The sequence below is a fragment of the Perognathus longimembris genome, chromosome 11 (assembly GCF_023159225.1).
Source record: "Perognathus longimembris pacificus isolate PPM17 chromosome 11, ASM2315922v1, whole genome shotgun sequence".
Lineage (NCBI taxonomy): Eukaryota > Metazoa > Chordata > Mammalia > Rodentia > Heteromyidae > Perognathus > Perognathus longimembris.
The window spans coordinates 28,287,788-28,313,501 of record NC_063171.1 but is presented as its reverse complement, the minus strand read 5'-3'; the positions used below and the strand labels follow the sequence as shown (position 1 = coordinate 28,313,501).

The 25,714-nt window shown below is 43.6% G+C and overlaps 1 protein-coding gene and 1 non-coding gene across 3 annotated transcripts; both read left to right on the top strand.

Annotated features, from left to right (window-relative positions):
• Nucleotides 1–590: 590 nt before the first annotated feature.
• LOC125360333 lies at nt 591–695 on the top strand. Its single transcript, XR_007212722.1, has one exon. It is a non-coding gene; the product is annotated as a U6 spliceosomal RNA (small nuclear RNA).
• A 7,310-nt stretch (nt 696–8,005) lies between these two features.
• Mettl13 (methyltransferase 13, eEF1A lysine and N-terminal methyltransferase) lies at nt 8,006–24,084 on the top strand. 2 transcript variants are annotated; one of them, XM_048358319.1, is made up of 8 exons: nt 8,006–8,404; nt 10,262–11,018; nt 12,694–12,893; nt 16,280–16,475; nt 17,105–17,272; nt 18,326–18,544; nt 20,733–20,864; nt 23,624–24,084. In XM_048358319.1, the coding sequence occupies exons 1-8, from the start codon at nt 8,234–8,236 to the stop codon at nt 23,896–23,898; spliced, it is 2,118 nt and encodes a 705-aa protein (XP_048214276.1). In that variant the 5' UTR covers nt 8,006–8,233; the 3' UTR covers nt 23,899–24,084. The 2 variants fall into 2 exon arrangements, with proteins under 2 accessions (XP_048214276.1, XP_048214277.1); XM_048358320.1 differs by lacking the exon at nt 18,326–18,544.
• The last annotated feature ends 1,630 nt before the right edge of the window (nt 24,085–25,714 follow it).

The window sequence follows — 25,714 nt, the reverse complement described above, 5'->3', positions numbered from 1 at the left end:
GTCTACTACTAAGCCAGGAGTGCAGTTTGGAATACAGAACCAGTTACTGTCCTCACAGATGTCCTATTGTAGCAAGAAAAAAAAGGGAGACAAAAAGTAAGTAAGTTATACAATTATAATTTATGATGAATATTTCAGTAAGAACAAACAAATGATTGATACAGACTCAAGGAGGCCTATTTCAAAACCTAGAGCTGGAAGGTAATTTCTCTAAAGAGATCACTTTGAAGCTGAAGCCAAAAGTATGAAAAGAAAGCAATCACTAAAAAGCAAGGGAGAGGGTAGTCCAGGTGGAAAGGACAGCTAGAACAAAGGTCATTAGGCTGGAAAAAATTAGCATTAAAAATTATTTCAAGGGCTGGGAATATGGCCTAGTGGCAAGAGTGCTTGCCTTGTGTACATGAAACCCTAGGTTCAATTCCTCAGCACCACATATATAAAAAAAGCTGGAAGTAGCTCTGTGGCTCAAGAGGTAGAGTGCTAGCCTTGAGCAAAAAGAAGTCAGCAACAGTGCTCAGACCTTGAGTTCAAGCTCCAGGACTGGCAAAAAACAAAATAAACAAACAAAATTATTTCAAAAATAGTGTGAAGTGCTCTCACTTGGCAGCACTTATACTAAAATTGGAACAATACAAAGATTAGCAAGGCCCCTGCACAAAGACCACTTGGAAATTTGTGAAGTGTTCCATATTTTGAAAAAGTGTTAAAATCACTTAAAACTTACTATCTTAATTGTTCCCTATGGTCCAATATCATCTTTTCCTATTCTCTCTCCTTACCAAGCATCAGGCACTGCCCTGCTCTTTCTTCCTCAAAAAAAAGTGTGTGTGTGTGTGTGTGTGTGTGTGTGTGTGTGTGTAATGGAATGCTATTCAGCCTCTAAAAAGAAAACAGTCCTATCACATGATACAATATGAACCTTAATATGCTGCAAGAAGTAAGTTAATCACAGATGAATAGTGTACAGCTCCAGTGAACACGAGGCATCTGAAGTAGTCAAATACATGGAAGTTAGAAAATAGAATTGTGTTGTGCAAAATGAAAAGTCCAAGACATCTCTTGCACGACCATGTGAAAGTAGTTGACAACATGAATTTGTACACCTAAATATAGTTAAGATAGTAATAATCCCAAAGTGGAAACAATCCAGTGTCCATTTATTGACAAATGGATACACAACATCAGATTTACACAATAGAAGGCACAATCAAATATTATTCAATCATAAAATGGAAAGAAGAGCTGTAGCCTACTATATCATTGATGAAACTTGGAAATATTGGGCAAAGTAATAGAAACCAGTCACAGAAAATGACACATTATGTCACTGTTTATGTGAAACATTTAAACTGTGCATCTAAAGAGACAGAGAGCAGATAAGTGACATTTGGAGTATATGGAATGGAAGGAGGCAGGGGACATAGGATTAACTATCACAGGTAGGTTCTTTTTGTGGTTATAAAAATGTTCTGGATCTGGGTGCCACTGGCTCACACCTGTAATCCTAGCTACTCAGGAGGCTGAGATCTGAAGATCGTGATTTGAAGCCAGTCTAGGCAGCAAAGTCCATGAGACTTATCTCCAATTAATCACAGAAAAATCCAGAAGTGGAGATATGGCTAAAGTGGTTAAGTGCTAATCTTGAGCAAAAAAGCTAGGGACAGTGTCCAGACCCTGAGTTCAAGCTCAGAACTGGCATGATAAGCAAACAAACAAGGATAACAGTTCTGGAATCAGCTAGTGGTGTTGGTTGCAAAGCATCATAAGTGTACTAAAAATTACCAAGGTCTATACTTGAAATGATAAGTTGCATGGCATATGAAACATATTTCAATATTTACAATGGTAATAGTTAAAGAAATTTTTACTTTGACTTTTGAATGGATTGTTGTGATCAAGAGACAAAAACAGGCCATCAGACCCCAGTCAGGAAGTTTCACAAAATTCACAGTCTGAGAAAGTACTGGATTTTTCTAATTCTAAACACCATATTCACATCCTCTGTGGTAAATAGTTTTTGCATATTTAGGGTTTCCTCTCCAGCGATCTCCAGAAATAACACACCATAGTCTCTGAGGACATTGATCTTTTGAGTTGTCAAACAATACAGCTAGTTCTTTGAGGGAAGTCCCTTATACTGAGGAAGCCCTTGTACCAAGGGTCAGATCAATGAGGATAAAAATACATTATTAAAAGATGCATTAGGGAAAGTAAAAAGTTCTGGCATTTGAAATTTGAAATTCTCCTCTGAGGAAATAAGACTTTCTTCACTCTCATGGGCGAGAACATCATTTTATTTGGGAGGAAGAATTACCCGTAACTTTTTTTTTTGTTGGACTAAAGGGAATTTCTTTGAGGACTGTGGATCTGACTGTTAACAAAAACAACTTGGGTGGAGCACTTGAATACATTTTATTTTTTAAATTTGGTTTTGAAATCCATTCTCTTGGTGGTGAAAAATAGTTTGTTGTGAGTTGTGGACTGAGATTTAAAAAAAAGGGATACATGAGATGCTCATGACTAAGAGTGACAAGTGAAAGAGTTTAGGAGAAAAATAAGTTGTTTTGTAAATGGTTTTCTTGTAAAAATAACTGAACTTTAGAATGTGATTATGGAGGACACATTGTAATCAGTCCCCAGTGCAATGGTTCCCACTATTTAAGCTGCAAATGGGACCCAAAGTGTATACTTTAAATGATATGGTATGGCATGTGAAATATGTTGCAAATTTTAAACATAGTATTAGTTTAAACAATCACGTTGGGTTTTGCATGGTAAATGTTGTAAACAAGAGATGGAAACAGGCCATCAGACAATAGACCCAGTCAGAAAGTTTCACAAAATTCACACTCTGAGGAGGCCTGTGTACCCTTCATTTGGTGGTTCATTGCACCAGACACAGGCCATGGAGACTTTCCCTCATCTGCCCTGACTTTCCAGTTTTTTTGCTATGAATTGCTTCTTGGCCCCAAAGACTTCCTATCTATGTCCTTTCCTCCCATCAAAGAGGACACAAATGTTTCACAGTCTGGGCATATGAGGAAATCTGTACACCCAGAATAGAAAGCCAAAGAATGAAGAAAATCCTGGGAATCAAATATACCCAATGGCAATTATGGCTGAATTCAATCACAGTCACAATAAATTCACTCAATAAATTTGAGTGCATGTATGAGAAACCAGTTATAACCATCTCCTAGGATGACACCAATTAACTAATGTTATTGTAGTCAGAGGGGTCAAGTCTGCTAATGTGAAAATGAACTCCTCAAGTCTTAATTTCCTTCCTGTAAATACGGAGTAATGTATGAGAAAGATTCTTAGCAAATGACAAATGTTTTACAAAGTAAGAAATACTATTATCCCAATCTTAAGAATCTAATATTAGCTTGAGGATGATTTCATAGGTCAATATTATCTTCAAGAAATTGTTGACACCTAGCTAATAAAAAGGTCTAACATTACCCTAGGGTGTGGTCTGTCTTCTATTATTCCAAGACACAGGAACTGTTGATTTCTCAACATCCCAAATGTGGAAAACAAACCTATTTACCAAAATTTCCAGGATGAAATAGTTTCCAGTATTATATGAGCCACTCCCTGTTCATCAAGGAGAGATTCCCTTTACCCAGCTTTACAGCCCACTCATGAAGTACTTTAATGTCTTGGATCACTATGTCCACTGGATGTTTCTGGCAGAATGTGAGAAGTCCAAGAGCCCACAGAAATGCACGCAGGGTGAGGTGATGGTCACTTAGTTCTGGTTCTGAGTTTCACTTGCACAATGACCTCGACATTCCTGGCTACTCACAGTTCTACAAATGATGCCCTTTGTCCTTCCCTGGGTCTTCTACAGACGATTTCCTGGGCCATCTAGAGGGCATTGTGGGAACCAGTATAAGGCCTTCAGTAAGCAAGCAAACACTTCAATCTTTCTCAAAAATAATTCTCAGATAAATTTCTTTCCAACTATCATGACCTTGGTTCTCTGTTGGCTTCTTGTACTCTGTTGGCTTCTTGACAAGCTATTTAAATGCTTGGAATTAAAGACACCTCAAAAACTTGTTTTGACTGTTTCTCATTTGATCTGCTGCTGTCATGCAGAACTTCAGCCCCAACATTAAATTAGCTTCTCTCCTTCCTTCCTTCCTTCCTTCCTTCCTTCCTTCCTTCCTTCCTTCCTTTCCTTTTTCACCCAGGTTTGAGATCTGGACTCCAACTTGGTACCTTAAACTTCTGCTTCTTGACTGGTGCTCTACCAACGGGGCCGTGCCTCCAACTTTATGTTCCTCCCTTTCATATGTATTTTTTTGTGTTAGATTTTTACTGATACTGTAATAAATTACCAAAAACTTAGTGCATAAAAGGACAATTTTATTATCTTGTAGTTCTGGAGGTCGGAAGGATGACACAGGTGTTACTGGACTAGAAAAATGGCATCAGTGCAGCTGGATTCCTTCTGCAGGCATTACAGGAGAATCACTCTCCTTCTGCTTCTGGGGCACTCCCCACTTTCCTTGGTTTATGGCTTCCCTCTCCTTCTCCAAAGTCATCAACACCAGGCCAAATCCTTTTCATCTTATCATAGTGTCAGTTCTTCCTCTTCTATTCTAAAAGACCCATTGTCATTACAGTGGGTTTACTTGGGCAGTCTAATGTTCCTATTTTAATATTAACTGATTAGTAACCTTAAATGCATCTATAGCCCTAATTCTCTTTTGCAATGTAACATAGTCACAAATTCTGGTAATTAGGATGTAAATATCTTTTGGGGGGGGTATTATTCTGCCTTCAAGATGTTCTAGACCAAATTATCAGAAAGTGCTTAATTTCTTACTCCTTATTTTACAGATAATTTTAGTAACAACCAACAAATTGAATACTACTATCAAACTTTATATATTTTAGTTAAGATTAACCTGAAAATTATGCAAGTCTGGAGTTATATTTTCAGAAGTAAACTCTACAATATTAAATGACTTTACATAAACACAGTCTTAATTTTAAATTATACAGGTAATTGTAAGGCAATCTAACTAATGATTAGGGAATTTTAAGAAAACAAAGCATTTTAACATCTAATTGGCTTAAATAAACCATAATAATTTTAATACATGCCTACCAATTAGATTTAGTTTTTTTTGGTCTAAAACTAAAACGAACTCAGTATCTGATGCTTTTGTTCATTGGCTGGCAGCTCAACTACCTAAGCCACACCTCCAACCACATGGATTACCTAAACCTTTAAATGTTTCAAGTATTTTGAGACTAGCCTTAGAGTCTAATTTACAAAAATCTGAAATAGTTATATATTAATGATTCAAACAAATTTAGAACATCTCTAGTATGTTAACATGCTCTGGTTGTTTCTGCTTTCTTAGTCTCAAAGAAGGGAGGCAGGAGTCTCTTTTAGCGTAGAGACAAGTAAGTTATTTACTTTCTTAGTCTTAACATACTATAGAGAATAATTACATTTTCAGGCATTATATAAGGAGCTGCTGTGTTAAAACTCACTTCGTCTTTTTTTTTTTTTTTGCCAGTCGTGGGCCTTGAACTCAGGGCCTGAATACTGTTGCTGGCTTGTTTTTGCTCAAGGCTAGCGCTCTACCACTTGAGCCACAGCGCCACCTCTGGCCTTTTCTATATCTGTGGTGTTGAGGAATCGGACCTAGGGCTTCATGTATAGGAGGCAAGCACTCTTGCCACTAGGCCATATTCCCAGCCCCTTCTTTGTATTTTTTCATACCATGTCATAACAGCAGGACAGTGGAGATGTGGGAAAAGAAGTATTGAGAAGTTCTTTGTAGAGACCTCAAGAGGGTGAACCATGCCTCTTGGTTCTTTGCCCATACTGTGTTTTTATTGGAACAAAGTCAGGTGATACGAAATTTTTACCAAAGTAGTCAGATGACAGAATCTTTTGATCCTTTCCCCAGGAAAGCCTGTGATCAGGAAAGAGCTCAAAGGTATCTGTTATGGAATCTTACATTTCTCCTCCACAGAACTTATCACAACCCCTACTACAGATTACCTTGTAATTGTTCAATGTGTGTCTTCTGTGTGATTGCCTTGCCTACTGCTGCATCTGCCTCCCCTAACTTCTACTACAGGGTGGCTCCTATTGGACACTTCAGATATGTGTAGGAGAGAGCCTTGTACCTGTAATCCTAGGTATTCAGGAGGATGACACCTGGAGTATAATGGTTTGCAGCCAGTAGAAAAGCCCACAAAACTGGATTTGTAATTAACCAGCAAAAAGCTGGTTCAAGCCATGAACCAGAAACCCCAGCAAAAACATGGCCTAGTGGAAAGAGTGCTTGCCTCATATACATGAAGCCCTAGGTTTGATTCCTCAGCACCACATATATAGAAAAGGCCAGAAGTGGTGCTGTGGCTCAAGTTGGCAGAGTGTTAGCCTTGAGCAAAAAGAAGCCAAGGATAGTGCTCAGGCTCTGAAGTTCAGCCCCAGAACTTGCCAAAAAAAAAAAAAAAGAAACCCCAGCAAACACCAGGCCCCTGAGTTCAAGCCTTGGTACTGCAAATATGTGTAGAATTTAAAAACTATCCCCATCATTTAAAAGAAAAAAAGGCTTTCACATGGAGGGTGGAGGCTATAGTTTTTTGCTTCTTTTGTATTGTGCCATATTTCAAGCACAAAGGTTGTCCTCAGCCCTCAGTGCTTTCTAAATGGGCCCAAATATCCCTGATTAGGAATTTTTTTGGGGGGTGGGCATAGTAGCTGAAATCACCTCATAGGTTCTTTTTAGCTCTTATCTGTGGTAGAGAGGAAACTGATAACTCAGAGAGAGGAACATGAAAAATGTTTTTGATATTAGTTGGAAAGGGCTTTTAGATAAAACTGTAGAAGTAGAGCAATTCACATTTGAACCTTTTATACTTTGAAACAGCAGTGGCTGCCTGGAGCCAGAGGCTCAAGCCTGTAATCCTAGCTACTCAGGAGGCTGAGATATGGGAACCACAGTTCAAAGCTAGCCCAGACAGGAAATTTCATGAGGCTTTGAACTCCAAATAACTCCTAAAAAGCCGGAAGTGGAACAGTGGCTCAAGTGATACAGCAATAGCCTTTGAGCAAATAAAAAGCTCAGAGGCATAGCCCAGGTCCTTAGTTCAAGCCCCTTAACCGGCACACACACACACACACACACACACACACATTAAATTAAAACTGGGCTCTTCATAAAGGAACTTCCTTAGGATATGAATATCTTAAAAGGACTTGTGGGGCTGGGAATGTGGCTTAGTGGTAGAGTGCTTGCCTAGAAAGCCCTGGGATTTGACCCCTCAGTACCACATAAACAGAAAAAGCCCGAAGTGGCGCTGTGACTCAAGTGGTAGAGAGCTAGCTTGAAGTACAGAGAGGCTCAGGGACAGCATCCAGGCCCTGAGTTCAAGCCCCACGATGGACAAAATAAATAAGTAAATGGACGTGTATTCGTCCAATACATAAGTATTAGAGCTAACATCAGAATGACAACGTGGGAGGCGGATGATTGAAATGATGGTTTTTCGTGTTGCGCTTTGCACTTGGGTTAGGGGGGAGAATGGCACCCCTGTAACCTAGCTATTCACGTTATTACATATTTTAAAAAATAATTTATTTATCGTTATTATAGAGGTGAAGTACACAGGGATTACAATGACAGAGACGGCCGCGCGCCCGGATCCGGCCTGCAGAGCCCCACTGCAGGGAGGCCGTCCTCTCTCAGTGTCCGGGCACGCCCCGCCCCGCTCAGGGCCCGCTCCGCCTCCGGCCCGCCCCACCTCCGGCCCCCGCTCCGCCTCCGGCCCCGCGCCCCACTCCGTTCCGTCTTACGTCATCAACGCGCTACTCTCTGCAACAGAGCCGCCAGTAACTGCGAGACTTAGCGCTTCCCAGCCAATGAGGTGTCAGGAAGAAGACTCACTGACCAATGAGATGCTGGGCTCGTCTGGGAGGCTGGCCAATCACCAGGCCTCGCACCGGATATGGTTGCTGGGTTCGGGAACCGAGCTTGGGAAGCGCGTGCTGGGCTCCTCCACGTGCGGCGCCCGGGAGTGGGCGGGGGGACGTGCGTTCTCCGCGTCAGCGCCGTCACCTTTTTATGTTTTGAAGGGTGGGAAACAAATCCATGTGGGCGTTTGCCTGTGGACGGGAGTCTCCCTGCAGTGACCCGGAGCCTGTCCGGCCGCGAGCGCCACATTCTACCACGCCGGGATTAGGTCCTGAAGAAGGATGGCGGGCGGGGGGAACATGAATCTCCTACCGAAAAGCTCCAAGGAGTTCGGCTCTGTTGATTATTGGGAGAAGTTTTTCCAGCAGCGGGGAAAGAAAGCTTTCGAGTGGTATGGGACCTACCTGGATCTGTGCGGGGTGCTACACAAATACATCAAGCCCCGGGAAAAGGTGAGGGGCGCAGCCGGGTTGTCCTGGGGAAGGTGGGGGCCCATCACGGGGGTCCCGGGATAACCGACGGCGGTGTGTGTGTGGGGAGGGGGGGGTGGAGGGGACACAGGGGCCTACACGCTATGGAGTCCGTACTCCCTTCTGGGCAAAAGACACCTCTAAAATAGTCTTCAGTTGAAAGATCTCGCCGCCCCAATCAATGACTTTAATCCTTCGCCCGTCACCTTAAGTACCCTGCTGTCCCTTGGGTGTGTGGCTTCATTGATGTATAAGTTTATTAAGTAGCCGATTGCTCACCGAATTCCTGGAACTCTGCGCAACCCTTAAGCAGAAACAGTGTGGAGAGAATATGATCGACTATGAACATGTACTTTATATATAGAAGTAGAATTATGAAACTGGTGAGAATGGTTTAAAGGCGGGGGGGTATAAAGCACTACAGGGAGTGAGTTTGAACCAAATGCATTATATGCATGAGTGGAAATATCGCAGCGAAGCTTCTTTTGTACCATTAAAATATGCTAAAAGACATAACCTTGTACATACTTCAGGAAGGTTGGCAGAGGTGGGGTTGTTTTGAAGGTAGGGAAGAAAAGTAGCATTTGTGGTGGAGGCTTTATATGCTAATCTTTATACTGTGTTCTCTGTGCGTGCGTGCGTGCAAGCGTGCATGTGTGTACACATTCTTCCAGTTCTCGTAAACTGAGGTAAAGAGTTAGGCTTTTTGCTTTTTGTTTTGTATCAATCCTGGAACTTGAACTTGGCCTAGGTGCTGTCCTTGCCTGAGCTTTGGTGCTCAAGGCTAGTGCTTTACTACTTGAACTGGCTTTCTGGTAGTCTCATGGACCTTTCTACCTGTGCTGTCTTTGAATGATGATCCTCAGATCCCAGCCTCCTGAGTAGCTAGGATTAATGACATGAGCCACTGGCATCCAGCAGTTATGCACCTGTTTTACAGATGATGGTGGAGATTGTGCAGTAAGTGGTCACAGTGAGGTTTAAGCTTAGTCATGTTTTCATTTCAGAGCTTATACACTTCTTATCCAATCATACTTTTTCAGACATGGTAACATTGGGACCCAATTTTGAAGGATAAATGAGAGATTGCTCCATAGAAAGGGAGTCAACAGTTTGTATTTTAAGTAGACTTCCAAAATATCATGAGGTAAAATCTGATGGGAACAAAATTTGAATCCTCGCAAAGTATAGTTTGTTGCCTGTAAAGCCAAATGCACTAATGGATTGGTAAAATTGGGATATGCCAGCCAGTCCTAGTTTTTTTTTTTTTTTTTAAACAGTAAAGCAGGATCCTAACTATCATTATTAAGGTGTTTGGATTCTGTGATTTCTTGTTAATTTCTGAGTACTCTGGGCTCATTTCAGAGAAAAGGACAATCAAATTGTTTCTGCAACACAAAGCTCCATTCTCACATAACCTAGTTTGTAACTAAATGTGGTTTTTTACTAGTGATAAGAGTACAGTCAACTATAGAGTAGTTGTTCTTTCCTGACACTGCCATCTCTGTCTTCTGAAACCTGGAGTAGCCAAGATCACAGTTGCTTCTTGAAATATTGGAAGCACATTCCTTAGCCTTGATTACCTCCCTCTTATTTATTATTTATTTTTGTGCCAGTCTTGGGGCTTGAACTAATGGCTTAGGCACTGTCTTGAGCTTTTTCTGTGCAACTACTTTTCTGCTCTGCCACTTGAGCCACAGCTCCACTGTCAGCTTTTTTAGTGCCTAAGTGGAGATGCTCACAGTTGCCTGCCCAGGCTGGCTTTGAATGGGTGATCACTTAGCCCCCTCAGGCACCTGACACCTTCCTTTTATTGTTTGTTTTTTTCTCTTCCTCTAGGTTCTAGTGATTGGGTGTGGCAACTCAGAGCTGAGTGAGCAGCTGTATGATGTGGGTTATCAGGATATAGTGAACATTGACATCAGTGAGGTCGTCATCAAACAGATGAAGGAACGCAATGCCAGTCGAAGGCCCCGGATGAGCTTCTTGAAGATGGACATGACACAGATGGAGTTTCCTGATGCCTCATTCCAGGTGGTGTTGGACAAGGGTACCCTGGATGCTGTCCTGACAGATGAGGAGGAGAAGACGCTGCAACTGGTGGACAGGATGCTGGCTGAGGTTGGCCGTGTCCTGCAGGTGGGCGGTCGCTACCTCTGCATCTCCCTGGCTCAGGCTCACATCCTGAAGAAAGCAGTGGGTCACTTCTCGCGGGAGGGGTGGATGGTGAGGGTGCATCAAGTAGCCCACAGCCGGGACCAGGTGTTGGAAGCAGAGCCTCAGTTCTCCCTGCCTGTCTTTGCTTTCATCATGACCAAGTTCAGGCCAGTCCCTGGCTCTGCCCTTCAGATCTTTGAGCTATGTGCTCAGGAGCAGGGCAAGCCTGTGCGGCTGGAGAGTGCTGAGCAGCTGGCGGAGGCAGTGCGGGAGCGGCAGCAGTATGCCTGGCTGTGCAGCCAGCTGCGCAAGGCTGGGCTGGGGAATGTGTCTCTGGACTTGTGCAGTGGGGACACTGGGGAGCCACGCTACACCCTGCACGTGGTGGACAGCCCCACCGTGAAACCAACGCGGGACAATCATTTTGCCATTTTCATCAGTGAGTTGGGATTGTTCCCTCTCTTTCCCCGGAGGGGCTGGCTTCCAGGGGCTGGGGCTGGGCTGGGGTCTTTAGTGGATCCATATGTCTTGACTTTTTTTTTTTTAATCTTCAGAGATTGCTATCCTTGGAGACTAGCCAAGACATGATGAAGGATAACTAATGGCTGTCTCAAACTGTGCTTAGATTTGAGGCTTATTCTTTCTCATCTTCCATTGCAAAGGCTCCATGGAGTGTGAGAGTGGAGTTGTGGAGGGAGGAGAGCAGAGATATATTTAGGCAGGTAATACACCTCATGCAGATGTTAGTTACTGTACAGTAGACATAGGAATGGACTGTGAAATGTGAGGAATCTGTGCTTCCCTTAAGATTTTAGGGAGGCAGATTAGTGTAGCAACAACAACAAAAAGTAAGCTTTGGAAACAGACTGTGTACATTCCAGTCCTGGCCAAGTTACTTGCTGATAGTGTGACGTGGAACAAGCTATTTTTATTTTTGATGCCTTAGTTTCCTCATCTACAAAGTGTCATTTAACTATTCTGTAGTTGCAACAAATATGAAAGCTCCTAGAAACAGTCCCTGGTGTGGTTGGGAGAATAGTTCAAATGGAAGAGTGCTTGTCTAACACACGTGAGGGCCTGGGTTTGATCCCCACTAATGCAGCTAGAGGTGGGTGATAACACTGCTGAATTTAAACCCTAGTACTGCCAGAGGAATTGTGTTGGGTATGTGATGAATGTTTTACATAAATGTTATCAAAAAGAGTAAAGGATGGGGCTGGAAATATGGCCTAGTGGCAAGAGTGCTTGCCTCGTATACATGAAGCCCTAGGTTCGATTCCCCAACACCACATATATAGAAAATGGACAGAAGTGGTGCTATGGCTCAAGTGGTAGAGTGCTAGCCTTGAGCAAAAACAAGCCAGGGACAGTGCTCAGGCCCTGAGTTCAGGGCCCAGGACTGGTGAAAAAAAAAAAAAAAGAGTAAAGGATACTTTGCTTACCTAATATGGATAGCAATGAGATAGTATGAGGAGATGCTTTGGGTAGTAGGAAATTCTAAGCAAATGCTAGGTGTTTCCATCTTGGCTGGTGATTTGTTTCTTGACAGTGGGACCATTTTTCCAAGTATCCCATAATTCTATCTCTTCCTTTGGGAATGAATCATGTAGTGGATGCGAACCTGGAGTTGGGCTAGGCTGCCTGGTTCTGAGTCCCAGCTCTGCCTTTTTCTAGCTGTATGAACTTACTTAAATAATGTAATTTCTGTGCCTCAGTTCCTTTCCCTTCTTTCTGTCTCTCTCTCTCTTTTTTTTTTTTTTGTAAAAAATGAGAATGCTGCCTGCATCTTGGGCGTTGTGTGTGGATTCTACTACTTTATATTTGTGAACTGCTTGAAGTCACACCTGATATGGAGAAAGCATTGCTATTAATCACTGTTTTTTGTTGTTCCCTTCAGCCGTGCCTACACTTTTATCCACCTTGGATCCTGTCACATGTCTAATGGGCTACTTTGCTCTGAGTGTTGTCTGCTAGGGTGTTGATAGCCCCTCTGTGGGTCACAGGAACAAACTGGTACGGGGAAAGCAGCTGGCCCTCTGCCATGGTGGACCACATTGGTTGTGAGATTTGAACATTCTGACCAGTTCTCCCTGTAACCATGTCCTTCTTTTCAGTCCCCCAGGGCCGTGAGACTGAATGGCTATTTGGCATGGAGGAGGGCCGGAAGCAGTTGGCAGCTAGTGCAGGTTTCAGGAGGCTGATCACAGTGGCCCTTCATCGAGGTCAGCAGTATGATGGCATGGACAGCATTCAGGCTGAACTCTCGGCCAGAGTCATGGAGCTGGCCCCCGCCGGGATGCCCTCCCAGCAGAAGGTATCAAGCTTTTGCAGATACCAGCTTTCACTGACTTACACTACAACTTACACTTGCAACTTGCACCAGTAGCCAGGAAGACAGAAGGAGCCTTGGAAGAATTGGGATCTGACCTTTGTTTGGTCCTTTGAGAGGTGTGTTAGCTTAGAGTTGAATGGGCAGAAAATATTTTCTTGTGGGATATTGAGTGTCCTGAAATCCTAGCTACTCAGGAGGCTGAGAACTGAGGATTGTAGCTCGAAGCCTGCCTAGGAAGAAAAGTCTGTGCAGTGCTTATCTTTAATTAGCCAGCAAAAAGCTGGAAGTGGAGATGTGCCTCAAATAGTAGTCAGTTGTGAGCACAAAAGCCAACTGAGAACAGGAGTCCCTGGGTTCATGCTTCAGTAGCAGCACAAAAGCAACCAACCAAAGCAACAACAAAATAATTTTCTCTTGCCCTGAGGTGGAGAGAGGAAGTTGAATGGTTGGTTTTATTAAGAACTATAGCAGCATGGGTGTGTGTGTCTGAGTCTTTGTAGAGATGGCAGGATGGAGATGCTGTACACCTTACTGGCTCCTGCTCTTTGAACTGCTGGTTGTTCAGACTATTTGTCCTTTCTTGCTTTTGAAAAGGACATCTTCACCTATCTTGCTTCTCTAAACTGTCATTATCTGTGGGTATAAAATGAAAAGGGCCGAAACAGCACAGTGCAATTTTCAAAATAATAGCATTGCTGGCTTTACTGGGAAGGAAATAGGGTTTTGCTAATGTGATAAAATGATGATACAGTATAATCAGTCATACCTTCTACTTTGTCAATTACTTAGTTACGTGATTAATTGACAGGTAATTTTATTTTAAGGACCGTATTTATTTATTTTGATAAATGGCAAAGCTCAAGTGTCTGGAGGATTGCTCTAAAAGTATAAGTCCCTTGCTGAGCATTAGTGGCTTACACGGGTATTATTAGCTACTCAGGAGACTGAGATCTGAGGATCAGAGTTTGAAGCCAGCCTGCCTAGGCAGGGAAGTCTATGATTAATCACCAAAAAAACTGGTAGAGGAGCTGTGGCTCAGGTGGTAGAGTGCTTGCCTTGAGCAGGAAAGCTCAGGACAGTGCCCAGGCCTTAAGTGCAAGCCCTGGGACCAGCACAAACACATACATACACAAAAAGTACAAGTCCCAAACCTTGGGTTTCCAGACCATGTTCCTGCTCACTTGCCAGACTTAAATTGATGGATAAATGTGTGTTTGATTTTTTTCCTGGCTGGGTTGGTATCCATGAGTCAGACATTATGTCAAGGAGGTCCAGATCCTCCAGAAACTTCAGTTATGACTTTCTCTCTATGAAAGGTCAGAAATTACTGCTAATTAAGAAATAGCCTTCAAAAAATATGGCACCTATACACAATGGAATACTACATAGTGATTAGAAATGGTGAAATATTGGTATTCGCAGGGAAATGGTCAGAACTTGAACAAATAATGTTGAGCGAGACAAGCCTAGAACACAGAAAACAAAGGGGCATGATCTCCTTGATATATGACTGTTAAGGTGGGGGGAGGGGGAGACAGTAGAGACCAGGTCTGCGAAACCAAAAACTTCTTGTCAAATGGTATTTCCCACAGGTTTGTGTCAGCGACCCTACATTATATAACTAAAACCTAACAACTACTCAACATATAAAGGCCAAAAATAGACCTCTCAGTGGATCACAATAGCGCAAAAGCTATGTATGTATGTTCATATAAGACAAGGATAAGCAAACTCTATTGTTGACTTTACATTTAAAGTTCTAGGTGAATTTCCTTTGGCGTAGGCCATGTGGCTACTGTATATGTTTTTGGTACACACTGTGTAATGTATATATGTCTACCTGATCTAGGGAAGGGAAAGAAAAACAGGGTGTAAGATATCACAAGAAATGTACACACTGCCTTATTATGTAACTGTACCCCTTTTGCACAACACCTTGTCAAAAATTATTTTTAATTAATAAATAAATTTAAAAAAAGGAACTAGCCTTGACATATCTTTACAAAGAGATAGATTAGTGAGACATAGTGGTAAATGTCTAATTTCAGCATTTGGGAGGGAGGATCACAAGTTGATGCCAGTCTAGGCTACATAGTAAGACCCTTTCTCAGAAAATAAAGAAGAAAAGAAATAGTTGTACAAATGGTGAAGGAGTTTTAGAGGGAAATATTCTTTTTTTTTTTTTTTTTGGCCAGTCCTGGGGCTTGGACTCTGGGCCTGAGCACTGTCCCTGGCTTCTTTTTGCTCAAGGCCAGCACTCTTCCACTTGAGCCACAGCGCCACTTCTGGCCATTTTCTGTATATGTGGTGCTGGGGAATCGAACCCAGGGCCTCATGTATATGAGGCAGGCACTCTTGCCACTAGACTATATCCCCAGCCCCGAGAGGGAAATATTCTTTTCCAATTTTTTTTGGAGGGGTCATTTTCGGATGCCAGTCCTGGGGCTTGAACTCAGGGCCTAGGCACTGTCTCTGAGCTTCTTTTGCTACCACTTGAGCCACAATGCCACCTCTGGCTTTTTCTGTTTATGTGGTACTGAGGAATTGAACCCAGGGCTTCATGCATGCTAGGCAAGCACTCTACCACTAAGCCACATTCCCAGCACAGGGAAATATATTTTTATCCTAAGGTTTACAAAAATTCAAATGAATAAAATAACTCGGGGAGGGGAAAAATACTTCCAGATTTAGGGAGGTTTTTTCCCCCCCTCTTGCATTTGTTGTCTGTATCCTTGACCAGATGCCTCATAAATGTAGCTCCTTCCTGAGGCTTCCTTCCAGCTTAAAAAAAAAAAACAAAACTTGTGTTATTCTCCTGTAGCATTGAGAGGTCTTTTAGTGGTTACTAATGAGTACTTATATTTTTTTTTTGGGGGGGGGGGAGAATTAGTTACATTTCAGTAGTGGTTTAGGAGAAGTTTTTTGTTTTGTTTTGTTATTTTGCCAGTCCTGGGGCTTGAACTCAGGGTCTGAGCACTGTCCCTGGCTTCTTTTTGCTCAAGGCTAGCACTCTGCCACTTGAGCCACAGCGCCACTTGCAGCTTCTTCTATATATGTGGTGCTGAGGAATTGAACCTAGAGCTTCATGTATATGAGGTGAGCTTACCACTAGGCCATATTCCCAGCCCCTAGGAGAAAGTTTTGTGTTCATAATTTGCAGAAGGTGAATTAAACCTTTTTAGACATAAAGACCCACCCCCCCCCCCCCACCTCGACAAGTAACATGATAGAATGACAAGTCTTCCGAGTTGTTGCTCTCCGTCTAGAACCTTGACGTGGGGGTCCTTGTGTTCATACCAACAGAGGGATTGGTGACTTCTCATGTTTCCTAATTGAGCTGACGTTTTTGTCTCTGGCTGTGTCTCCAGGTCCCCTTTCTGTCTGTGGGTGGGGACATTGGTGTCCGGGCTGTCCAGCACCAAGACTGTAGTCCCTTGAGTGGTGAGTATGTCATCGAAGACGTACAAGGGGATGACCGGCGATTCTTCCGGCGGCTGATCTTCCTAAGCAGCAGGAATGTGGTGCAGTCTGAGGCCCGGCTGCTGAAAGATGCGTCTCACAGAGGTAAAGCCTCATAGACAAGGCAGTGGGAGCTGTCACGTGAGCAAAGAAAGGGACGTTGATTTAGAGTGACCAAGATGTAGGACAGTAAAGTCCTTGGGACCCAAGCCACGTGGCTCTCTGGACAGTCCTTTCTTATTATCTGTGTTCTCAGTGTGCTTGCAGTGATAAGCAGAATGGAGGTTATTTCTTCTCTTCTGAAATAAGGAGCAGGAGTTGTGTGCCAGAATAGATGTGATAATCACTTTAATGCCTCAGGTTAAAGGGCCTCTGTTTACAAGTTGTTGTTCCTGTGAGGTGAGCCAGAAACTAGTGCATTAATTTCTCAGAAGAAAGTTACTTGGGCTTGAGCTCAGGGCTTCAAGCTCTTCCTTGGCCTTTTTTACTCAAGGCTGTGAGCCACACTTCAGCTTCTGGCATTTTACTAGTTAATTTGCTGTTAACCATGATCCTCAGGTCTCAGCCTCCTAAGTAGCTAGGATTATAGGTGCCCAGCAAAATCTTGCCTCTTTATCAGTTGGCTTTCAAGTCTGTTCAAGCCATTTTCTGCACACTGATGCCTATAGCCCTTACTTCCAAGGACTAGAGTAAGAAGCATAGTAGTACTTCATTTGTGTAACTCTTTCATTCAGTCCAGAAGAAACGGAAAAAGGAAAAGAAGAAGCAGCGATCTACCAGTGCTTCTGAAGATCTTCCTCCTGCCCCTGGGCAGCCCATTGATAAGAGTTACCTCTGCTGTGAGCACCATAAAGCCATGATTGCTGGCCTCACCCTGCTGAGAAACCCAGAGCAGCTCCTAGGTGAGAGAGATGTCCCTGACCACAGTAGAGAGCATGGAAGGCTGTAAAAGTAGCTTGGGCAGTGATTGCAAACTGGCAATCACGCATATTTATATTTTTCTTCCTCACAGCTGTCTTGTTAGTGAGTCTCTAGATATTTCAACCTGTCATCTGAAATAGCTCCATGTGTTGGTGCCTAAGTCCATCCGTCTGTCCGTCCTTCCTTCCTTGATGAAATTTTACCTTTTATATATCCATGTTAACTAGATCTAAAAATTAGGTAGCCAGAGCCTTTGGATATGTGATTTTTCAGTAGTGCATTCCTTGAACACAAGATGAAAAATTTTTGAATTCTAACTTAAAAATCCTTATTATGGTCAGTGCAGAGATAGCTTTATTGATATCTGGGTCTGATCACATTAGCATAAAAGAACATATTTCACACTTGGCAATGTTACCTGCAGTCCTCAAATATGCCTTATTGAAATGTTCTGTTATGTGCCTAGAATCTCATTTCTTAGCTTTAATCCTAGGGTCTAGCTCCTTTCACTGATTATTGTGTCTTCTTTTGTACTTGCTGAGTTTTCTTTGTAATTAGGGATAGAACTTGGGCCTTTGTTTTCTTGTGATTTATGACACTGGATAGATCCTTATTTGGTCAGGATGAAGTCTGAAAAGGATGTTTCAGTCTAGAGTCAGACAAGGGGCATTGCACCTGCCTTGCAGTATGATCATGACTATGGTTGTTGGGCTATTGTTCCTTCATCTCCTGAGATGTGAGTATCCAGGGAGTCTTATGGGAGTTTTGGTATGATGCAGCTGAGTACTTCGGGGTCATTAAGAGACCATAATACTGACACATGAGTCATCTTCTGGATCTAGTCAATGTGAAGCCATAGTTGTTTTCAAATGTCAGTCAACACTCAGATATCTCATATGAGAGAAGGAGGCCAATGCTTTAAGTCTTGTATTTATGAGCAGAGCTGACAGCCTGACTTCTTTTGTCCTTCCTCAGAATGGTAGTCCACTCTGCAGTGAGCAGATGGCCTAGTGATGCCCTCTTTTTTATTACAGACACCCCTCTGGCACTGTTGGTGGTGGGCCTGGGTGGAGGCAGCCTCCCCCTTTTTGTTCATGATCATTTCCCAAGATCTCGCGTGGATGCTGTGGAGATCGACCCCTCCATGTTGGACGTGGCCACCCAGTGGTTCGGCTTCTCGCAGAGTGACCGGATGAAGGTCCACATTGCAGATGGCCTGGATTATATTACCAGCCTGTCAGGTGCAGGAGAAGGTACTGAGGTGGGACCACTGGGAGGAGTGTTAGGAAACATTGGCCTGCAGGCCTCTAGAATTCATCTCTTCCCTGGGTGGCATTGGCATCATTCTTCATTCCATTCCTACCGCTCTTGAGATTGCTTGATATATCCATATTAGTTGGTGTATTATTAGCACTGTGCTAAGTATTGGAGTGCAGCATCTAGGAGTGGCCTTGGGCACTAATATAATAATATGTCTCTCTTTGGACCCTGACCTTGCCATTCCTTACCATTCCAAGATAGCTGGGTAAACAAAAGGGAAGAAAAATAAAAAAAGGTGAGTTGTATGTTGAGAGGTGTCTTATGAGTCCTTCAGTTGAAGGTAAAAATCAGAAATAAGAGTACAATTTCCACGTAGATCAGTGGTTCTCAGCCTCAGGACATTTGACAATATCTGCAGACATAGTTTTCATGTCACAAAATAGGGAGTGGAGAGGAAGCTGCTACTGGCATTTAGTGGCTGGAGGCTACTAAACTACCATGCTACAATGCACAGTAAGCAGTGATAACAGAGGATTAACAGCCCCAGATGTTAATTGGGCTGAGGTTAAGAGATAATGATGCAGCCATTACTTGGGGGGGAGGGAGTGTTGATAGTCCTCCTGCTACTGGAATTAAGGCTCCATTTGCTCTAATAATCTGTACTTAGGCATGTTCATTTCTTACTGGTACTAGTAACTCCTCTGCTCCTTTTGTACCTTTATGTATAGACTCCTGGTGACTCTGGTGTTATTCAGGTCCTGAAGCTCTCAGGGAGAAGTCAGCTGGGGTCAGTTGTGCGAGGGAGCTCGGGCCACCCTTCCCGGGTTTGCTTGTTCAGTAATGGATATCCTAGTTATCCCAAGGTTAGATTATCTTTCAGGAAGGGTGTGGCAAACCAGGAAGCCTAGAGGGAGGATATGGGTTCTGGAATGGACAGATGGCAGTCTTGATTTTTATTTTTTAATTGTAAACTAAACTTGATCTATCAGTCTTATAGTTCCATCACTAAGTTCAGTTTGGGGGTCCAGGCTAAAACACCTGAAGCAGTTGCTGCAGTGTCAGGCATGTTCAGTTCACACTGGTGCTGCTGCTGTCATTGCTGGTCAGCTTTTAATGGTCCTGTCCATCTACACTGACCACTAGTTTCAAATTATGTGAGACGTCAAGAGTGCAGACAGGAGCCAGGCTTTTCCTTGTGTGTTGACAAGCCAAAAGGTTGTTTTTTTTTTGCAAAGAAACCAAAACCAAGGCTAATGGAATGGTTCAGTGGTAGAGGGTTTGCCTACCATGTACAAGATACCCGGGGTTCAGTCTTGAGCACTGAGAACAGGCAAGGTAATTAAAAATCAGATCTGTGTTTTGTGCAGTTTAGTGTGCCATACACCTAAGTATATACTGATGACCTAAGTCATTAGCTCAGTGTTACCATTGAGCTCAATGGTAACACTGAGCTAATAAGTCAGTGAGAAATAAGTCAGTGGCATTTCAGGCTTATTGCCTGTCACTTAAACATTATAGGAAGGAGGAGATCAAGTTATTTCTCATTCACTTAGCAAAACCATTTGTTTCTTGAGCCAGCTCTTGTTCCAGCAGCTAGAAAAGATACTATTAACTTTAGATTTCAGAACATTGATTTCTCTTGTGGAGCAGGAGTTGTTTTCAGAGTGGGAGAAGTTGCTCTTAGCTGGGCCAGTCCTGAAATGCCTACTTGGCTGCTTTGTCCAGATCACTGGTTCTCAGCTGTGACCTGAGGGCTAGAAGAAAATCCCAGTGTTTTCCTATCACTTCTCATCTACTTCCCACCATCCCAGAATTTTTCACTTGGTCAGGAATGCAGTCTACATTTTAGTAATGATATCGAAGCGTTCAAGTTGATTATAATACTCTGCCAGGGTTAAAAACCCACTTATATAATATGTAATGTTTCTGCTAGGATGGTCCCCAGTTCATGTGTGCTTGTGGAAGGTGCATTTAAATGTGTGGAAGTTTAGTATGGGACAGTTGAAACTCAGATGGCAAGGATTTCTGGGGCTGTAACATCAGTGCTTTGGAAAAATCATGTCCTCCTTGTCTTTTTTAGCCACCTGTCCAGTACAGGTCTCAGAGCAGACAGGGTGGGGAAATGTAAATGGTCATGTTTTATCCAGCAAAGAAAAGGACACATTTGCTTCTCTTTTCCAGCCCGGCCTCCCTACGATGTCATAATGTTTGATGTAGACAGTAAGGACCCAACCCTGGGAATGAGCTGTCCACCCCCAGCTTTTGTGGAACCATCTTTCCTGCAGAAGGTCAGAAGCATCCTGACTCCTGAAGGTATGCTGAGCTACAGGTTGGAGAAGGAAAACGAAGGAGTCCTTAAAAACAATCTTTTCTTTGTTTAAAAAAAAAAATAATGCATGTAGCCAGGCACCGGTGGTTCACACTTGTAATCCTAGCTACTCAGGAGACTGAGATCTGAAGATCCTGGTTCAAAGCTAGCCCGGGCAGGCAAGTCTGTGAGATTATCACCAGTTAACCAGCAAAAAGCTGGAAGTGGTGCTGTGGCTCAAGTGGTTGGTAGAGCAGTAGCCTTGAGTGAAACAAAGCTCAGGGATACCACCTAGGCCCTGAATTCAAGCCCTAGAACCAATACACATTCACACACAAAAAAGCATGTAAGCCGGGTGCTGGTGCCTGTAATCCTAGCTATTCAGGAGGCTGAGATTGGAGTATTGCAGTTTGAAGCCTTCTTGGACAGAAAAGTCCTTGAGATTTATATCTCTAATTAGCTAAAAAGCCAGAAGTGGAGATGTGGCTCAAGTGGCAAAGCACCAGCCTTTAGCAAAATAACCAAGTGAGAATGTGAGGTCCCAAGTTTAAGCCCCAGTACTGGCACCAGAAAAACAAAAACATGTAAGTGTGTTTGATTAGTTTCCTGAAATAGACTCCCACCCACTTCCTAGCCCCACACATTGCCAGCCACTTTGCCCCCACAAGTTCTGCGCTCAGCTTCCTCCCCTCCTTGCAAGGGTGACTACTTTACTGAATCTAATTGTCACCGCAGCTTAGGTTTTCCTTCTTTTTTTCCCCCTCCTTATTTTTTGAAGTGTTGACAGAAATTTATTTCAGTCTCACAGGATAAAGTGGGGAAAGATGGGGTGGGCATTTCCTGTTTTCCATGCCAGAAATGTGAGTGAAGGACTCCCAGTTTTGTTTGCTTTTTGTTGGTCATAGGGCTTGAACTCTGGGCCTGGTCTCTGTCCCTGAGCTCTTCAGCTCAAGGCTAGTGCTCTCCTACTTTGAGCCACAACACCATTTGTTTTTTTTTTTTTTTGGCCAGTCCTGGGCCTTGGACTCAGGGCCTGAGCACTGTCCCTGGCTTCTTCCTGCTCAAGGCTAGCACTCTGCCACTTGAGCCACAGCACCGCTTCTGGCCGTTTTCTGTATATGTGGTGCTGGGGAATCGAACCTAGGGCCTCGTGTATCCGAGGCAGGCACTCTTGCCACTAGGCTATATCCCCAGCCCTGTTTGTTTGTTTTTAATAGGTAGAATATGGAATGCATTGAGTGTCTGTTTTCTTTTACTAGGCATGGAGTTTATGAGACTCAGCCACAATGGTGTGTTCATGGTGTTCATATCATTCTTGTTTTGGTTTTGGCCATGGTTAGAACTCTACCATTTGAGCCACAATGCCACTTCTGGTTTTCGGGGGGTTAATTGGAGATAATGGACTTTCCTACCTAGGCTGGCTTTGAACCACAGTCCTCAGATCTCAGCCCCCTAGGTGTGAGCCACCAGCGCCTAGCTATGGTGTTCATTTATGTATGACTGTACAGCTCCACTGTGGGGGCGGGGGGGGCGTGTCTGGTCTAGTTCACACCATTTGGTGGAATATTTATGAGTCTCTTGGGTGTAGACACAGGGTGCACCTGGGCTTGCATTATGCAGATCTGTAGAATCTGCCACACAGATGCACAGCATGGCTTGTGGCTACACTGGCTACCACTTGAGTGCTTCATTCCATCTTTGTTTTCATGTGAGGAAACTGAGCTTGGGAGACTCCCAGGGTGACACTCAGTAACGAGAACTCTAGACTACAACCTTGTCACTTTACTCTTTTTTTCTTGGCAGTACTGGAGTTTGAACTCAGGGCCTCATGCTTACTAGGCAGATGTTCTACCACTGAGTCGTGCTTCCAGCCCTAAAGTTCTTAATCCCTAAGGTCACAGCCCTTATGTATTATATTTGATGTAAAGTCCTGTAGTGCCCTGGGTTTAATTGCTATGGGTGGCCTTCTCACTCACTCACCTACTAGTAAGTGCTCCATGAAGTGCCTGTCAAGTACATAACATCCCTGTGGAACCAATCAAGTTGGGTTTTTTTCCCCCTTGGGGATATTAAGTACTATTGTTTTTTGGTTTTTTTTTTTTTGGTGGGATTTGAACTTGGGACTTTGTGCTTGTAGGCAGGTGCTCTACTTGCTTAAGCCATGTCTTTAACCCTTTCGCTCTGGCTATTTTTGAGATAGGATCCTGCTTTTTACCCACGCTGGCCTGAATTGCAATCCTCTCATTTGTGCTTTTGTTGTATCAGAGATGGCAGGCATGCACCACTATACCCAGATTTTCCTGTTGAGGTCTCACTTCTTTTACCTACGTTGGCTTTGATCTGTGGCCCTTCTAATCTCAAGTCTCCTACTCAGCTGAGACAACAGACATGTACCATTGTGCCTAGCTAATCGGTTTGGAAACTGTTTGTCCAATCTGGCTTCAAATTGTAATTTTCCTGATCTCTGCTTCCCAAATAGTTAGGATGACATAGTCATTGATGCCCAGTTAATGACTACTTTATTAAAACAGGTCATTGGGAAACTGAGGCATAGAGAATGGTAACATGTTAGCCACACAGAAGAACAAGAAATAAGGCTGGCGATTTCTTCTGATGCATCCTCTGCAAGCTTCCTGCTGCGGTGGGTGTGTTTGCTTAGCCATGAACCCCTGTGGGACAGCAGTCGGTATATACATTTTAAGTTGATCTTTGTCTCTGTCATGTTTGCTCATCTGTGGTTGTCTTTACTCTTCCCATCCTGCAGGCGTCTTTATCCTCAACCTCGTGTGCCGAGACTCGGGGCTAAAGGACTCCGTTCTGGCAGATCTCAAGGTGGCATTCCCTCTCCTGTATGTCCGGCGAATCGAGGGAGAAGTGAATGAGATCCTGTTCTGCCAGCTGTCCCCGGAGCAGAAACTCACCACCCCACAGCTCCTCGACATGGCCCAGACCTTGGAGCGGACCCTGAAAAAGCCTGGGAGGGCTTGGGATGACACATACATCCTGTCAGATATGCTCAAAACTGTGAAGATTGTGTGATGGCTGTGGCTAGGCAGTCTTCTCGGCTCAAACTGACTTTGAACTCCTCATCTACCTGTGATTGAAGGAATACAAGGCACAGTACTTTTAGATCTTGTACTTTTCTTGGTTTCATACTCAGCTACCTGCAGCCTCCAGCTTGCTGAGGTTGCCAATCCGGGACAATAAAAATCCTTCCCATCCTAACAGTGTCTCACTATGTATCCCAGATTGGCCTCACACTTAGGATCCTTTTGCCTCTCTCTCTCTCTCTCTCTCTCTCTCTCTCTCTCTCTCTCTCTCTCTCTCTCTCTCTCTCTCTCTCTCTCTGTCTCTCTCTCTCTCTCTCTCTTTCTTTCTGCCAGTCCTGGGGCTTGAACTCAGAGCTTGAGCACTGTCCCTGGCTTCCTTTTGCTGAAGGCTAGCACTCTACCTCTTGAGCCACAGCCCCACTTCTGGCTTTCTCTATGTGGTGCTGAGGAATCGAACCCAGGGCTTCATGCATGCTAGGCAAGCACTCTACTGCTAAGCCATATTCACAGCCCCAGGATCCAGGATCCTCTTGCTTTAGTCTCCCAATTACTGGGATTTCAGGTATGTGCCACAATACCCAGCCTCTATCCTGTCCTTTCAGTCTCACGGGTTGACTAACTTGGTTTCCCGTAACATATCCTTCTTGTAGGAGCTCCTAGTAGACACTAAATGCCAAGCCCCTTAGGGCTGGAGATAATTTGTTTGATTGCAATGTCTACTTTATTGGTTTATGTTTGTTTTACCCCTCTTTTGGTTCTGGAAGAATGATCTCAAGCAAAAAGCAGAGCACTCTTTTCAGTTTGACAAATGTAGAAATATATAAATATATAAATATAAATATATATATATCCCACAAAAGGCGCCATTCTCTCTCATTCTCCCCCCTCCCCTGACTTCTCCTTCTCTTTTTCTTTCTTTTCCTGTCCTGGGGCTTGGACTCAGGGCCTGAGCACTGTCCCTGGCTTCTTTTTTTTTTTTTTTTTTTTTGCCAGTCCTGGGACTTGGACTCAGGGCCTGAGCACTGTCCCTGGTTTCTTTTTACTCAAGGCTAGCACTCTGCCACTTGAGCCACAGCGCCACTTCTGGCCATTTTCTGTATATGTGGTGCTGGGGAATCGAACCCAGGGCCTCATGTATATGAGGCAGGCACTCTTGCCACTAGGCCATATCCCCAGCCCCCTGGCTTCTTTTTTTTTTTTTTTTTTTTTTTTTTTTTTGCCAGTCCTGGGCCTTGGACTCAGGGCCTGAGCGCTGTCCCTGGCTTCTTTTTGCTCAAGGCTAGCACTCTGCCACTTGAGTCACAGCGCCACTTCTGGCCATTTTCTGTATATGTGGTGCTGAGGAATCGAACCCAGGGCTTCAAGTATACAAGGCAAGCGCTCTTGCCACTAGGCCATATCCCCAGCCCCATCCCTGGCTTCTTTTTGCTCAAGGCTAGCACTCTATCTCTTGAGCCACAGTGCCACTTCTGGCTTTCTCTGTATATGTGGTGCTGAGGAATCCAACCCAGGGCTTCATGTATGCAAGGCAAGCACTCTACCACTAGGCCATATTCCCAACCCCTTTCCCATCTTTTTCAACACCATTGTCACAAATCAGATTGGAAAAAAAAATATTGTCTAGAAATATATACATAGAAAGAAAGACACCCCCACGTGGCTCTTCTCTCATTTCCCCATCTTTAACACCTCTGATATAAAAGACATTACATCTTATTGAAACTTCACTTGAGATAATGTCCCATCTATGCTTTTTTCTTTTTCTTTTTAGAGTCAGTTTTGTGCGAGCTTATGTTAAGGATACG

Bases quoted from the DNA above. Each gene is read 5' to 3' on its own strand.
- Mettl13 (XM_048358319.1), top strand. From the start codon at position 8,234: ATGGCGGGCGGGGGGAACATGAATCTCCTACCGAAAAGCTCCAAGGAG. The intron at 8,405-10,261 runs GTGAGGGGCGCA...CTCTTCCTCTAG, and splicing joins ACATCAAGCCCCGGGAAAAG to GTTCTAGTGATTGGGTGTGG. The intron at 20,865-23,623 runs GTATGCTGAGCT...CCCATCCTGCAG, and splicing joins AAGCATCCTGACTCCTGAAG to GCGTCTTTATCCTCAACCTC.